Source organism: Mauremys reevesii, linkage group 11, assembly GCF_016161935.1.
Source record: "Mauremys reevesii isolate NIE-2019 linkage group 11, ASM1616193v1, whole genome shotgun sequence".
NCBI lineage: Eukaryota > Metazoa > Chordata > Testudines > Geoemydidae > Mauremys > Mauremys reevesii.
This window is the reverse complement of record NC_052633.1, coordinates 41,491,734-41,509,575: the sequence shown is the minus strand read 5'-3', so window position 1 is coordinate 41,509,575 and position 17,842 is coordinate 41,491,734. Positions and strand designations below refer to the sequence as shown.

General features: G+C 39.3%; 1 protein-coding gene across 3 annotated transcripts in view; it reads right to left on the bottom strand.

Annotated features, from left to right (window-relative positions):
• Positions 1-1,544: 1,544 nt before the first annotated feature.
• The window catches only part of STK39 (serine/threonine kinase 39), a 180,347-nt gene continuing 164,049 nt past the window's right edge, over positions 1,545-17,842 (bottom strand). For 2 of the 3 annotated variants that reach the window (XM_039495665.1, XM_039495667.1), the window contains 2 exons: positions 16,976-17,040; positions 11,470-12,411 (listed from right to left, as the gene is read on the bottom strand). In XM_039495665.1, the coding sequence (XP_039351599.1) occupies positions 12,337-12,411; positions 16,976-17,040 (140 nt within the window). In that variant the 3' untranslated portion in view covers positions 11,470-12,336. Of the gene's footprint in view, positions 1,564-11,469; positions 12,412-16,975; positions 17,041-17,842 lie in introns of those variants that run through there. The other variant, XM_039495668.1, reaches the window with a different exon arrangement.

Below are 17,842 nucleotides of genomic sequence, written 5' to 3'. Positions count from 1 at the left end.
GCAGAGGCAGAGGGAAATGAGGAAAAAGTCAGCACAGCTGCCTATAATAGGAGACGTTGCTACTCAGGAGGAGGAAGAGAGAAAACAGGAGATGCACTCAAGAACCAGAGCCACCAGTCGGAACTGCAAGTTCCAGCTACTAGCAGGAGAGGAATGTCCAGGGATGCAAAACACTAGGCAGCAAGGGAGTCTGTCAAATGGAACAGGGAAAGAATAGGACCAAGTGACTGAGCATCATGTCTTGAAAAGCAAAGGACCATGAAATGCAAACATTTTTTGGAGAAAATGAAAATTGAAGGTTTCCATTAATATTTCTTTTAGAAAGCTGACAACTGTGCATTGCTTTTGAGGTTTTTCTCAGCAAGTTCTTAGCATTTTCCAGTCAGCTCTAGATACTACTGCTCTACAGTAGCACTTTTCCATATAGGCAGTTCCTGTAGTCACCATAAGGATCCTGTGATATTGGAGGTGTCCATGGGATGGAATGGTCTACGAAATAGAAGGAGAGATATTCTCTAGCTCTCAATCTACTGAGATGCTGAAAAAAATTAAAAGCCCCAGTTTTAAGTAGAATGTGCACAGGGAACTATGAAGACTCGGAGATTAGGATTTTCTGTGTTTCGGAGCAAGGTTTAGAAAGTAAGGACAAGAACAAGCAGTCAAGCTTTGTGTATGGCACATGAAAAGAGCCTAGGAGCTATTTAAGTGCAAACAGGCAGGGAAGGCTACTCCAGGTATGAAAACAGCACTGAAGACTGATCTACTGACATGGGATGAGAACAGGGGAGCAGAAATAAATATTTGATATTTAAGGAGCAGGAACATGCTGATTGAAGAACAGGAAGAAATGAAGTCAGCGAGATTAGGTTGATGTGCATGAAAAATCCTGAACGCTGCCCTGAAGACTAAATGGACAAGAAACCATTGATGGCTAAGTGACATAATGCTGCTTCCTAGTATGGGTAAATCAACACAATTTGGCAAGATATTTAAGCTGTGGAAATAAACCTGCTGCTTTGAAGGACAGATACATTCTATACAATGATGATACACTGAAATAAAATCCTGCTATAATTCTTAAGAACCTATCTAGACTACATAGATATTAGTGGGAGTGACACACACAAAGAGAAGACCAAAATATGTGTGTATTTAAAAATGGCACAAAATAACGAACAAGGACTTTATGGAAATTTCAGAACATAAAAATCTTCCAGCTCCATCACTGATTGTGGTTTATAAGTTTATTTTCAAGTTATGTTGAGCCATGCAGTGCATGCTCCACAGCAGTAATTCATGATGCATTTGGCAACATCATTTGTGGGATGCCCAGCTGTATGGAAAGTAGCATTATAGGCTATCATCTACAAACTTATACAGTAATACTTCTCAAAATGCCTACCAACAATGACCCCAAAATACTATTTCATAGATACTTATCTGCTACAGGTCCCACGGGATGATGTAATGCATCATTTTGGGGGATCATCTCTCCATCTTCTTTCCATAGTTCATTCTTGTAACATGCATTCCGATAAAATATTCCTGTCTCTCAGCTTTCAGCTATATTATAAAGCATTATATATAACATGATTACAACAGCATATGTTTATAAAAATCAGAATATTTAGAGCTCAAGGATGGTTGTATAGGAAACTTGGGTGGGGATGGCATATTCAATTCAATCATTCATTTTGTTCCAGAATCCTCAAGGGATTATTTAGTAGCTGATTTAAAAGATTGTCTGATTCCAGAACTCAAAGTTTCTTGACAAAAAATGTTCTGATGCCAAATTCTTTCCTGCTCATTCAAAAGTTCCAAGCCCAGAAATAAGGGTTACTGACAATTTCTGTTTCTTAGTGAAATACACTGAAAACTTTTTAGTGTCAATTCCAAAAGGTTAAAAAGAAACCTGTCTAGGTATCATGTAACGCAGGTAAATAAAACTAATTTTATATCACTGTTCCTAAGTTTCAAGAAGGCTAGAATAAAGGAACAGTATGGACCATATGCACAAATCCATCTTCCTTTATATTTTAGTTAGCATCAAAACAGATTTGAAATGCTGGGGTTCTAATGAAACAGTTAAGTTGCCCCATGAAAAGACTGTGGGGGGAAAGAGGCTGTAAGGTGACTTTGCATGCCCCTGAAACTGGGCTCTCATACTTAAGTTGTGCTGATTTCCTAAAATTCCAATTGGCTGTTCTAGAGCCTTCCCACTCTCCCACAGCCATCCAGATACACCAGCTGCGGAGTAGTGCAGGAGTCATTATGGCAGCCCTGTCTTACCCAAGGATTTAGGACGTGTTGTGGGACAGCTAAGGTAGCTTTTCACCAGCAGGAGAGCAGTGGAGAAATGCTCTAATGTATCTGAGGGGCTGGTCATTTAAATCAATATTCTGATCCACTCAAAATATCTTCAGCATTATCTCAAACATTTTGGATTTTTCAAAATTCTTCAGAGATTATATCTGCCAAAAGTGTCCTCTGCCATTCTTTAAATTGTGTTCTGAAAAAGTGACGATATAAACGTGATACCTGCTTACCTAACAGATCTTTGGGTTTACTTGTAAGTAACTTTTTCTTTTTAATTCTGTTCATCCTGCAGAACCGACGCAATGAAGATGAAGTTAACTGGGTTCTGTTCATTTTTGTTTGTCAACAACAAATTAAGAATTTTAACCTAGGGTCCAAAAGATTACATCTATTAGAAGCCCATTGAAGGCAATGGGTTGCACTGGTATCACTGAGGGCACAACTTGGCCTGCAAAACCTCTATCACTGGTGATGATGCACAAAAAGGAATGAACACAGTTTGATTCACAAGTCCCAGGTTAAATTTGCAGGGCTGTACATTAGAAGACAGAAAAGTCTTCTTGCTTGTACATTAAGTAAATGTAATACAATTATTGCAAAACAATAAATGTTGACACCCCCCCCCACCAATATGTTATTTTGCAATCTTTTATTTAATAGAACTGCACTAAATATTACTGATTGGTGAGGAAAACAGTTTACTTTCTAGTGCAACATAGAATCAGATCAGGATGTTCTCACTACAACTAGTGTGTGGAAATAAATGTAGAGAGAATAAACATTCTGGGAGTGGGGACGGTGGGGGAATGGGGTGAAAGAAAGAAATGAGTGATTTATGATAACTTGATCTATGTAAATGCATTGGCGGTACTTAATCCAAAACTTCCTAGCTTGGTTTCAAGTTCTCATCAATATCATTCAAGAGATGTCATTTTTATGCCATAAGGAATAGCCCCAGACATGTACAAATACATAAATGCAACAAAATGCATATTGCAATTAATAAAAGTAAAAAATGTTACCATGGGCTAAATATATCTTACTCCTCACAGCTAAACTCCAGTATATATTTTCTGTTAGCATCAGCTCTTATGTTGCCTAAATATTATAGCCAAAGATGTAAATTCCTCAACCAACTCCAGCAAGACTAGAACAAATATATTCAGATTGATCACAAATCATCATACGGCTACGGTGAAATTTCGCATTGTTTGGTATTAACAAATGCCTGTGGTTGAATATCCTGTAATGATTTTAATTGCAATAAAATCAATTACTCCCTCAAAAGATCAAAACCATGATTATGTTGAAAACAGAATATTTTGATATTAAAAGGCGGGGGGAGATGGGGAAGAATGAACAAAGCTTTTAGCTCATCTGCGTGAACACAAGCTTGTTTTAGATTCTATAGAGCAATCTTTTGGATGATAGTAACAATGAATATAGTAGATCTCAGAGATTGATGTTTGTTGGTCTTGTAAATCCAACAAAGGAACATTGTCACACATGCCATATGAATGTCTGAAAAGGTAATTTAGAATCATAGTGATTATACAATGCTAAATTGTATTTAAACAGCTTCATCCATGGCTCTGAATTTATATTTTTTCATATTTTTAAAGTTCTAGGTAGAAAAAAAATGTATCTAACATCATGTCTCATGAAAGGAGACTCAAAGAGCTTGGCTTGTTTAGCCTAACCAAAAGAAGGCTGAGGGGAGATATGATTGCTCTCTATAAATATATCAGAGGGATAAATACCAGGGAGGGAGAGGAATTAAAGCTCAGTACCAATGTGGACACAAGAACAAATGGATATAAACTGGCCATCAGGAAATTTAAACTTGAAATTAGATGAAGGTTTCTAACCATCAGAGGAGTGAAGGTCTGGAACAGCCTTCCAAGGGGAGCACTGGGGGCAAAAGACATATCTGGCTTCAAGACTAAGCTTTATAAGTTTATGGAGGGGATGGCATGATGGGATAGCCTAATTTTGGCAATTGATCTTTGACTATTAGCGGTAAATATGCCCAATGGCCTGTGATGGGATGTTAGATGGAGTGGGATCTGAGTTACTACAGAGAATTCTTTCCTGGGTGTCTGGCTGGTGAGTCTTGCCTACATGCTCAGGGTTTAGCTGATCGCCATATTTGGGATCAGGAAGGAATCTTCCTCCAGGGCAGATTGGCAGAGGCCCTGGGGGGTTTTCGCCTTCCTCTGCAGCATGGGGCATGGGTCACTTGCTGAAGGATTCTCTGCACCTTGAAGTCTTTAAACCATGATTTGAGGACTTCAATAGCTCAGACAAAGGTTAGGGGTTTATTACAGGAGTGGATGGGTTGTGCAGGAGGTCAGACTAGACAATCATAATGGTCCCGTCTGACCTTAAAGTCTATGAGGGTACAAACTTTTGTCACTTTGTTTCTTTAATTCTTTTGAGGGGCTTCATGTTTATGGATGACAAAGCTGTGCAATGTCTGATGGACAGTCTTACAGTGTTAGCACTGAAATCAACCATAAACAACTGGAAAGCTGTCTGTCAGATCATTCTCTGCTTGACTGAATATGATGTGCTATTAAAAAAGGAAAAGGTTGCTGCACGGAGAGAAGTGGAAGATGTTTGGGATATTTTATTAACCACCTTTCATTCAAATCAAAAACAAATTCAAGCAGTGGTGGGGTCATTATTATTCACTTTATAGCCCCCAAAAGCATGCTGCAGAATTCTTAATTGAGAAACATGGGGTGAAAACCTGACCTCATTGAAGTCAATATATAAACGCTCATTGACTTCTGTTGGGTCCAGGATTTCATCAATGGTTTTGCATCAACTATTCTAATGGGATTTTTTTGTTCTGTTTCTATAGCTACATAATAGACAATAAATGTTCTATTTGAACCCAATCATTTGACTATCATATAGGGACTCTTTACTCAAAACAAAAATCATGTTGAAGTCAGTGGGTTGTAGTCAGGTCCAACACATCTGTCCTCAAACTCTTCCTCCTCCTGTGGAGTTTGGTTGCTGAAGCTAACGAGGAATGTTTAAGGTGCTGTATTTGTTCCAGCTCTAGTAACTCTAATCATGTGTCCACATTTATGCCTTTATTTTAAAATGAACTAAATACATAAAGTCACATATGACTGAAGTTAATAAAAAAAGTGGTTATGAATGTTTTTAGTTTCATTGATAAAACATGTCTATATGTTGCCAACCATTGTAATGACTTACATTGTCAAGAATACAGTTTTCAGATCACCCAAAGAACTTTACAAACACAACATCCTTGAAAAGTTGTCATATCCATTTACCAGTCTAGGTATAAAAATCTATTCTTCTGTCTTAATATAATAGTCTAATAAAGTTACTTTCCCTATTAGTATATAATTTTGCAAGGTTTTTATACAGAGATATACACAGTCATGGCAAAGATCACTACACCAGTGCTGAAATGAAGTGATCTCGGAGGGCGGGGGAGAAGGCATCAGCCTTGTAACACTGTAGCAGATATTGTGCAACAATTTAGGATGGAAAGTGAAGAATGCCCTATCCAAACTCCAAATGGCAGGGAAACTTAGGAAGCCAAACATAATTGCCAACACTGGAATTTTGTCAGGGCATCAGAGCTAACTCACCTCTGCTTTTGTAAGAGCTATCACATGCTATTTCATAACCACTTTGTTTTACATTTCATTTATTGTTGCAGTGTGTAGTTTGTTCTATGCGGCCAATTGACAATACAGGACATTTACAGAATATTCCTGTTTCTTTGTCAAAACTATTCAGCAGCTTATGTCATATAACGCCCAGCATAATAAAGATTAAAGAAGAATTTTCAACATTTTCAGGTCACTCAAATGTTTTCATTGTCTTGTGAATGATAGTGATTTATGGATCCAGAGAGACTTTTCAGGTGCTAATCTTGTAAAACTACCCCCTGTATAACCTCTCCTTTCTGTTATATAATAGTACAGGTATCGACTTTAACATCAAAACACATCATCCTTAATATCTAAAGGCAGTAGACTGCACATGTAGGACTCTTCCAAATTCCTGTACAGAGGGACTCAAAGAGCTTTCTCAAGCTTTTTAAATTCTGAAGATGCAGATATCTTGCTTAGATCCATATTCCAATTTTAGCTCTAATTTTTTCAGCTCCCACAAAATGTTTTGCAACTGGGATACAAGATCGTTGTGCCTATTAATCCACCGAAAGCAATTTAAGAAACACTGATGCTTCCCATCCACAACCACTGGGCCACACCAGTACCCCTGGCTCTTGTTAACATTTCATTTCAGATGACAACGAAGTTAGCTGTTTTTCTGAGAGCCAAGACTAGATATTATCTCACGAGTACCTTAAATCCTTTAACTCTGGAGAAGCTATACCTCATTTATCCTCCAGAAAATTAGCAAGTAGATATAAACCTGTGCACTCTATTAAGTAACTACAATGTTTTGAGCAGGTACATCAGGAAAGGCAGAATGAAACCATTTAGCCACAGGCACAGTAATTGAGACTAAAAATAAAAGCACTCTCTATTTAATAAACCTTTCCATATATTAGCATAGTCCCTACCTCGTGAATTACACTTTTCTCTTATAACAGGAAAGAACCAAACTCCTCAGTCCTTGAAGACCTTTCCAGTTACAGGTCTTTGGCAGGTGGAAAGGATGCAGACACCTTTTATTCATAAAATGTGCACATTAAAAAAAGGAGAGGGATAGAGGAGAGAAATTAATATGGGGAATTGACGTTGAATAAAAATGCCTTAACTGTTTCCCCACATAAACACATCCATCTGCCATAATGGTTTTCTCTACCCCACAGTCTTTCATATTCATGTTTATAGATTGGATGGCAAGATACTACGTGGACTTGCTTCCTGAGAAGCACATTATTGCCTCTCATTTGGTCCATGCAGCAAAAACTAAATCTTCTTGCTCATGGCCATAACTCTTTATGGATAACTCCCTTTAATATCTCGGCTGCTCCATGCAGCACTGCCTATGAAGATTATGAAGTTCTTTGCTTCTCAGCTACTGAGTTTGATTCAGCGCCTCAGATTACTTTCACTATGCAAACAGTTTGACAAGCAGCCGTCTAACAATCATAAAGCAGCCATAAAACCACAGTTTTATGTACACTGTAATGTTGGGTTTATTCACAGTGACAAAATGAATTACTAACATGTCACAATGCTCAGCTATTAAGTCTGGATATTTAATCAATTGGACCATCGTGTAATAAAATGCAAGTAAAAGAGGGAGAGATTTTGCTGGTGTGAGCAAATCTAGTTGCTCTGTCAGTTCATTAGCAGAAGGGAGATCAGAGATGTTGGCTCCTGCTCATCTGCCAACTTCTCTCTAAAATTACTACCACAGTATGGTCATGCCTGGGTATGGAAACACTGTAAGATGCTTGGTGAGCTGGTCACCTGATGCTGGGGAAAAATCTCCACAATCAACCTAACATGCACTGGAATTGAGCTAAAGAAAAACTGAACTGCTCATTATGATGAATATTATTAATTACTAACAAGGTCTCACATTTTCTGCTGCTTTGAAGAACCCTAAAGAGAAAACTCCTCGCTCCTAAACAGAATCCGTATTTTCACCACACTTAATTAGCAGATTTTTTTTTTTTTTAAGGGCTGTGTCAGACTCATCATCATTATGACTGATTTCAGGCACAGGCCAATCTCACATCCAACATCAGTATGCAAGTCTAGCTGGTAGAAAGGAAAACAAGCCTCTGATTAGGCAAGAAAAGTGGGTCTGGGGAAGAAAGGGCTATTTACAAATTATACAGAGTGATCCATTTCTTAGGAAGATAATGTTATTTAAAAGCATTTTGCAAAGGAGCCTCTTCATCTCCAATCCTAGGGGAATAAAAGCAGGATCTGTTCAGGGAATACCCCTAGAGACTCTTGCTCTAGGATGTCAAATACCATCAGGACTAGCCAGTTTCCCAAAGGCAGTCGCGGTTCCAGTGGATATGGTGGCAGGAGGAGGAAGGGATTGTAGATATTGGTCAGGATTTCCCTCCCTCTCTTCTAGCACATCCTCTTACTGCCCCTGTTAAATACCCCCCCCCCCCGCCCGCCCTTTCTGGATGTCCTTACAGGAAGCAGCAGAGGGCTTCTGGTAGAAGTACCCGCACAGTGCAGGGGTGGGGCAGAAAGCAGTTGCCTTGGGACCCAGAACCGTAGTATATATTGGAGTCATATGCCAGGAAGCTGGACAGAACCTCTTGTAAATGGAGGGTCAGGGAATTGGAAGGTCTGTCTTATTCGACATCAAGAAGAGGGAATAGTAAGAACATGGGGGAAGAACTGCTGGGAAGGGGCACAAAGAAGAGAGATGGAAGCCAACTTTACTTGGCCTAAGGTTAAATATATTGAAGATTTCATGTCCTGAGAGTTAAGAGGATGAACATTGGACCCTGCACCGTACACCCTGCTTGTATTTTCTTAACTGAACATCAGCTAACAACTGCTCAGCAGACATTGTAGCAGGTCAGTTTAGTGCTGAGCTGGGTTATATGCTTATTCTTTTACAGCAGTGGGCAGACACACAATTTGTTTTCCCATCTATCGGCTTCAACCTCTGCCCAAAATGAAGAGCTGCTTTCAACACACTGGAAATAAAAATGTACTGAAAAGGCTGGTTCCACAGATATTGACATTAATTAATAACTTCTACAAGTGCAAAACTGTAAGCAATGGCATATAATCATTGCTGTAAAAATACTAGAGATTTCTCCAACAAGCCCTATTCCCTGGGCTCACAGATGGCTATACAGTACCTCACCTGTTCCAGGTTCATCTAATTAACTAGACATTTCTCCTTTTGAATGTAACCAGGTGTTCTCCATCCCTTACTAGACACCACACCATTGTCTGATCAACTCCTGCAAAATAAATAGCACCCAGGACTACTCTGGGGCCACACACCATCTCAGTGTGAAGTGCATCCATGTTTTGGTTATTTCTCATGCAAAATTGCTCATGTAACAGTCACTGGTTTTCTTTTCCTCTCCATATTCAGTTGAAGTATCTGAATGCAGCATTTAAAAGGTCCTTCACTCTGGAATGCCATTGTGCTTTCTGTTTATATTCCTACACAGAAGCTGCACATGGTCTGCATGTTAAGCTATGGGGTTTTTTTTGTTTGTTTGTTTGTTTGCCAACTTTGAGTATCAAATCTTTGTCTATACTGATAGTTTGGTGGCATAATCTGCCTCAGAGTAATATTTACTAAATTTAAAGCTGAAGCTGTTATTTCCGCTCCCCCGCCCGAGTTACTTTCCTTCTAAACTCATTTTGTTGTTGTGGGTTCTATTTTACATACAGTGTTTTGGTACTTGCAAAAAGCACTTTAATGCAACTGTAATAAAGCAAAGAACTATTTCCTGTAGTGAAGACCAGCTCTTTCTTTGTAGCCAGGAAAACCTTTAAAGTGTTTTCATGCTTCTATAGCATATCACTAATGAGCAGCACTATAATAGGGTATTGTTGACTACTTCATCAATAGATTGTGTTCTCTCTATCTAGGTACTTGTATACCCCCCAACTACTGTGGTATCTGAGCACTTTTGGCTTCCCAGCCTTTTTCCTGGCTTCTTCAGTGCAGCATGGAATTTCTAAATTCTAATCCCGATTTCTCGTGTAGCCTTGGGCAAGCAGCAAGCCTCTCTGAACATCACTTTTCTGTAAAGTGAAAGTTACCCACCTATTTTCACAGGACAATTATTTAATAATTGTACAGTGCTTTAAAAATCCAAGATGCTGTATGTGCCAGGAATCATTAAATGCAATCAAAGCTCATGCACTTAAATACTTTCCCTCTTGCTTAGTGACTAATGATCTGTTCACAGCATTACAAGCATGTGAAGTGCTTTATCAGGAGCCAGATGGGTTTATAATTTCCCCTTTTAGTTTACTCTTATTTCAATAGAGCCTTTTTCTCCCTAACTGATACTTCTTAATTACATCGCCTGTCAAATTGCACCTTCTCCCCTAAGTTGGACAGGCGAGCAGTTTCCTTATTCTCATTCTAAACAGTTTGAGAAAATAGTTCCACAGTTCCAGTTCTGCTCTCACCAATTCCTCCTTCACAACTATTGCCTCAACACTTGGGACTTTTAACACTAGATTTGACAAAGCACCGAACAGTGAGTGGTAGGGAACAATCCTTCACTACAGGCAAATGGACAGGAAAAATATAATGGGGGGGGGAGGGGAGGAAGAGGGTTTCCATTTCTTCTTCTGACCTTTATGAACCAGGTTTCCTTTCCAGGTGGCATTTTCAATGAGCCAAGTAAAGAATACAAGTGTTGGTAATTGCAGGTGATCTTATAAGAGAGTGTTATTTGCCATATTACAACAGTAATGCACAAAATACACAGATCATAGAATATTAGAGTTGGAAGGGACCTCAGGAGGTCATCTAGTCCAACCCCCTGCTCAAAGCAGGACCAATCCCCTGACAGATGTTTACCCCAGGTCCCTAAATGGCCCCCTTAAGGATTGAACTCACAACCCTGGGTTTAGCAGGCCAATGCTCAAACCACTGGAGCTATCCCTCCCTCCAAGGAAACTCATTACACAGCCTATTTGTGCAACACTTTTATTTTCCTTTTACCTTTGCAGTCATCTTTGAATAATCGTGTAAACAGTAAAATGGAATGAAATTACACTGAGTTTTATGCAATTGGCTCTAGAACACCCCAACAATTATGACAAGGAGTTATAAATAACTTTTTCTTAATAATATATATTTGCCATTTTCAGTACATTAAAGAGCTTCCATTTATCTAGTTTTAGCTAGGAAGTAGTTTAAAATGGTAACATCCAAGAAATATACCTCCTTGAACATATGCTCCAAATTTCAGAATCTTTCTAAAGTTTACTAGCTCCATAATAGCTATGTCACAGGTTAAGCATAAGGATACTTGGGTCAGAAGTGTTTTTGTTTTTTAAACAAAATGTTACCTTTCAGTCATTGCACAAACCCCTTTATTATTTTCACTCCACCTTGGTATTTTGCAGAATTTCAAGTAAAGCTCAGATTCTGTTCAAGTTCTCACCTTTACAAAATAATTTCTATCGCTTAAGGATAAGTCAAATCAGACATGGGCACAGTAAGCAGTCTAGCTTAATGGCAACATTTTATAATTCTTGCTTGTAGACTCCCCAACAAAGCATAGTTTAGGCCAAACTTGTCTAAAGTCTTTGCTACAGTATATCCCCTTCTAACTCCGACAAATATATACGGTGCTTCTAGAACTGAGACTATTCTAGATTTAAGCAGCCTCAGGCACATTTTCAAAACATCAATGTCTGCAAGGCACCTCCCACACCCTTGACAATCAGATTGTGGATTGGTTTTTAGACACACAAACCAACAAAAGCTTCCTAAACTCATAATTAAATCATTTCAAAAACTAGAAGTTACAAATACTTCCAAGATATACCTGAAACTTTTTTGTTTCAACAGGCGATTAACTGCAAGTAGCACATAATCAGCTCAATCATTTTCTTATAGCTAGGATGTGTAATGCATAAATATATGAAAAATAAAATTCACAGTCAGTTTTAAAACTAGAATTCAAGTTTGGCTAATACATACATGTTAACTTTTATAAGTATATTAATTTCTAAATACAACAGAAGAGAGGTGGTATTGTCAATCAGAAGTACATAATTAAAATAATATCACTGAAATTTTATGAAAGCTGAAATAAATTTGATAGAAAATTCCTTTTGTAACCAATAAATACAGCCACCTGAGTGCATTTCCATATGCTTTTCACATAGGGGAAATCCAAATTGATAAGAGACATTTAGTAGCATTTTGAATGTTAGCAGCAGCGGTGCAGCTGAGGGATTTGCGTCTTCTGACTTTGTGAATAGCTAGAGAATGAAGCAGAACTCAGTGTGGGTGCTTTAATTTTCTTCGCATCTAAGCTGGCCTCCTCACAAACTCACAATTCTGCTGGGGGTCGAGAGACAGACATCAGCTGACACTTAACTGAGCAAACCCAATCAGTTTCACCTCATCAGGGATCTCAGTGCCATCACAACCAGAAGCCTGGAAGAAGAAAACAGACATTCATTATAATGTTTGACAGCCATTCTATAATTCTATAGTTCCCTGTACTGCCACACTAGTAACAAAATGCTTTATTCAGTTTAACAATGAAGTGTCTAGATAGTTAGGACTATCCTCTATCACTGTTTGTCAACTGCACACTTATATCAAGGTACAAAATGTTTAAATCAATATGGCTAATTAAAAAAAGTTGTGAAAAACAAACATTTGTGGCCATACTTCCAGAAAACAGTTTGCAGTCATCCAAAACTGGCACTTTTAAAAAACACAAAAGCAAATGATTTTTCCAGAGGAGCCCAAGTCTGCCTTCTAAATGTGTGAGAAACAGGACAGCTATATGCACAGTAGTGATCTGATTTGTATAATACATTCTGCTGCATACACAAAAAATATATGCCACCAGATTACAATTACTGATTTCAAATCTGTTTTAGAATATTTGGCCAGGAATTTTTAAAATAAGAATAAGGACATTTTTGGGGAGTCTGTGCTATTATTTGGGAAAGTACTAAGGATTTCTCCTTTTGACATACTCTACAATCTAGTACTAGCAATCAGAGGTACTTCTTTATTAATGTGTTTTGCAGCATGTGAATGGCACAATGTAATATATGCATTTAAGGGGTAAATGATTTTCACAAATAATAGTGGAAGTATAAGTCAGATTTTCTAGGAAGGAACTGCTGCTTCAAAACTACGTTTAACAAGTGCAATTTGTTTAGTCTACATATTGTAATTGTTCTTTTTAAATACAAAATTGGTGTCTGTAGCTGAATGGTGACTACATTTTCACAGAAGTCCTCATCAAGTTGCTAGAAACTGGATATCTCTTTGGTACATACATCTGATTATAAGAAATAAAGTCGCTAGTGGTAAATTACACTGAAAGATACCTTTTGACTCTACTTGGCACAGCTCCCATGAACTGTTACAACACTTAGTCTCCCCCTATGAAAAATTCTCTTAATCCTTTTATGTCTTGCTTACAAGTTAGTGTGTATATCTGTAACAGCAAGAAAAAAGAGCCACAGAACATGTGTATAAAGTGCATACATTATCACTGACATTTTTCACCAATGGTTTTTCATCACTGACAAGGAAAACTAATTGGGTGTTTGCAAGAGCCATGCTGAGTTGCTCACTCTTAAAGGCCAGATACAGTAAAGTATTTCATCAGTTTCTTCTCTTCTATTTTTGTTTGGGAGTCAGAAAACAATTTTATTTCTATTATAGAAACGGATGATGAGGCCTTGTCTTCTCTCTCAGTGCAGAGTATTGAATAGGCCTTAGATATCACTGACACCCTATGTTAAAAGTTTCATGTAGCGCCACTGATAGAGGAGAGTGTGTGGTTGATAAAGTTCAGTGTTAGGCACTATTTTATTTGGCATCTATTCCACGCCCTAGGAGCAGGAGGAATAAGATCACATATGAAATATACTGAAGGATAATACTAAACTGGGAGGTATTAAAAAGTCAGAGGATAGGGAAATAGAAGAGAAACTTAGGAGGTTAGAAATAGCAACTGGAATTAGGTAGCATTTTCCAAGAGTGAATCTAACAAAGAACATCTGTGGGAGAACTATCCAAATAGAAGATATTCCCTCAGAAGATGACACAGGGTCCAATCCAATGCCTACTGATGTCAACAGGAGATAGAACTGCACTTTAGAAAGGGGTAATGCTGAAAAGAATTTAGGTTGACTGAGCATAGAAAATTAGATTTAATTATGATCTGGCACCTCTCCTACCCAAAGAGAAACACCACCATTTTGGACCATATATAAAAAGGCCTCTCTTCACAGACCAGGAGAGTGATACCCCTTCCCTACAGGCATTTAAAATATCATATGCCACTGCGTGTGCCTCAGTACCAGAAACATAGTAGAGAAACTGAAAGGATGTCAGAAAAATGCAAGAAAACGTGTCAAGTGGATTGTTTTTTGATGAGCTATTAAACTAACTGAATGCTATGTAGCTAGCCTGGCTAAACAGCAACAAAGGGGAAAGACAAAAAAGACTATATTTGGAGGGTAAATAACATAGAAATAGAAACAGTTTAGGGTATGGGATTAATGGTATGAAATCAAGCAAAGGGAAGTTTTAAACCTACATTAACACTTTTTCCTGAATGGCTGGTTCTATGGAACAGTCTCACAAGGGAAGGGGTGGAAGCCCCATTGATGATGTAATTTTAAAATGACAGAGAGGGAACAATCCCACACTGACAAGTGGATGTTCTAGGTGATCTATTAGGTCTTCTCTCTACAAATCCAATCTAGACTATAACCCATCATGAAGCAGCTTATTTTATAAAGAAAGCACCTCTCTGGAGGGTCTCTTGTCTGAGAGACATTTATTCTATCCTTTCATATACAGCACAGTCATTCTCAGCTAAGAGCGCTAAAAGCTAGAAAGTTAATTGGTAGCAATAATATTTACATAACTAATAAGTCAACCGCTTTGGCTATACACATTTTCTACTTAATTTTGAAAAAATGCAAATATAGCACATCAATGCAGGCAATTTTGAAGTAAGTCTTTGCAATGTAAATTTAAAATTTATATTAATACATCTTGTATTGTTTTGACATTGACTTCAGGAACCTATAGATTTGTATATCTAAGATGATCATTTTAGATGAACTTTTATTAAAAGCAGCAAAATAGCAGAGAGATAAAACCTAGATTATGCTATGACAACTATTTGCTACATCTCGACTTCATGTTTATTTTGAGTGACCTGAATGCCATTCCCATCACGCTATTTCACAGGCACACCAAAGACTACAGTCATTATTTACTGGTGTGAGTATGCCATTAAAATATGCCTGTCCATTAGAGCCCATTACTGTGATTTGATGGTTGGAGTTAGTGTTACTTCTTGTTCATTAGGCTTTCACTTGAGCGCCTCTGCAAAAGCTCCCAGTCACATTAGACCTTTATATATTCACCTTGTACGATGTGCTCTCTCCCCCCTACAGCTAAGAGTACTTGGCTCCACAGGAAAGCTTTATTAGGAGAGTGTAGCTTTGAATTCACTTTAACTCATGAACATGGTTCAGATACATTGCCAGAGGTCAGTAAAATGATTGTTTACACCAAGATTCCCAACTTGTTTTACTTAAAGAGTACCAAGAGTGTAATACTGTAGCAGGGGGCCCTTCACTGAGTTCTCCTACACTCAGTGAACAAACCATTGCAGGGACAGAGATTGTATAATGGTTTCTCTTGTTTTCTCTTCCAGTAGCATGGCCTATCCACACAGCAACTTGGTTTTTAACTAACAACCAGACTGAGACATCCATACACAACCTGCCTTACAGCCACAGTTATACGAATGCATTCTGGGACCTCCTGCAGGGACTTCTCGGTAGTTTTCAACCACAAAGTATTGCACTGAGGAATGGATTTAGAGGACTGAATTTAATGGCTTACTCCCAATGTAGATCAGATCCCTCAAGCATTGTACTGATTCAACTGGACCAAGGTAAAAACTTTGTCCAATTCTTTCCAACAAGCTAGTGCAGGGTTGGGCAAACTTTTTGGCCTGAGGGCCACATCTGGGTATGGAAATTGTGTGGCGGGCCATGAATGCTCACAAAATTGGGGTTGGGGCATAGGAGGGGGTGAGGGCTCCAGCTGGGTGTGTGGGCTCTGGACTGGGGCAGGTGGTGGGGGGTGAGGGCTGCAGCTGGGGGTGAAGGGTTTGGGGTGCAGAAGGGTGCTCCGGGCTGGGACCGAGAAGTTTGGAGGGCAGGAGGGGGATCAGGGCTGGGGCAGGGAGGTGAGACATGGGAGGATGTCATGGGTGCAGGTTCCAGGCAGCACTTACTTCAAGCAGCTCCCAGAAGCAGCAGCATGTCCCCACTCCAGCTCCTACGCAGAGGTGCAGCGGCAGACAGGCGGCTCTGCGGGCTGCCCCATCCACAAGCGCCGCCCCTGCAGCTCCCATTGGCCACGGTTCCTGGCCAATGGGAGCTGCAGGGCTGGCGCTTGGGGCGAGAGCAGCGTGCAGAGCACCCTGGCTGCCCCTACATGTAGGAGCCAGAGTGGAGACATGCCGCTGCTTCCAGGAGATGTGCAGAGCCATGGCATATGCGGAGCAGGGCAATCCCTCAACCTCACTCCCTGGCTGGAGCGCCAGAGTGGGGCAAGCCCCTGACCCCCGATGGGAGCTCGAGGGCCAGATTAAAAGGTCTGATGGGAGAGATACGGCCCACAGGCCCTACTTTGCCCACTCCTGAGCTACTACCACCAGCAATTGCAAAACACCCAGGACAGTTACGTGTTCCAATGGAACATATTTTCCAGGCATTACCAGATCATAGCATTCCAAACAGTGGTTTGTTGCAATGCTTTTTCAGCTGAAGAAGAGAGGGCTGCTTTCTATTTTCCTGTTAGTTTGTACACTATTCAAAAATGTAAATGTTCTGTACAGAAGAAGAGCCAATAACAGATCAGAAGCTAAAAAATGTTTGCTTAAAATATTAGTAATTATTTTCTATGTGTATTGTTTTGTCACCAAGAACCTTTTACTTACCAATTTAAAAGTCAATGTTTTCAAGGCCTGAGGATCATCTACTATCTTCTGTAAATTAGCAGCAACTGTAAAACAAATTATGAAAAGTAACATACGTAGAAAATAGCATTAAATACAGTTCTCTTTCAAGACACTGATTCAGATGGGAGTATTAGAGCAAGTCCACTAGCACACATACATTTCTGTTGGGCTAAAAAGAGTGCTACAGATATTAACAGAGCAGCACACAAGTCTAGAATCTATTATGTACATTACAGTGTACAATCTTTAATTTCCAGGAAAGTGGAGAGGGGAATGTTTATGGGGGCAATAATACATTTTTCCATTCATCTGGCCTTTTGTTAGCCCACTGTTAGATCTCTCTCTCTATGGTAACCGTTGCTGCTGTGTTAGAGTACATATTGAGTGCAATGGCGTATCTACCCTGGAAGATTATAGGTATTCAGAGGGTGTAAGGAAACTGTCTGGCCAACGTGGCCAATTCAAATACTCTGGCAAGTTTTTCTCTTGAAACTGAAGAGAAAAAGAAATATTCAAAAAGCATGTACCGGGTCTGTGCACACCAGGAAAGTACAGACAAAGGAGGGAGGGATAGCTGAGTGGTTTGAGCAGTGGCCTGCTAAACCCAAGATTGTAAGATCAATCCTTGAGGGGGCCACTTAGGGATCTGGGGTGAAAATCAGTACTTGGTCCTGCTAGTGAAGGCAGGGGGCTGGACTCAATGACCCTTCAGGGTCCCTTCCAGTTCTATGAGATATAGGTATATCTCCATATATTTTATTAAATGACGTTTTGTGACCTAAAACTACTAATTTAAATGAATCAGCACAGAAACCAAATACTGTCACCAATATTTTCAGCCTCATG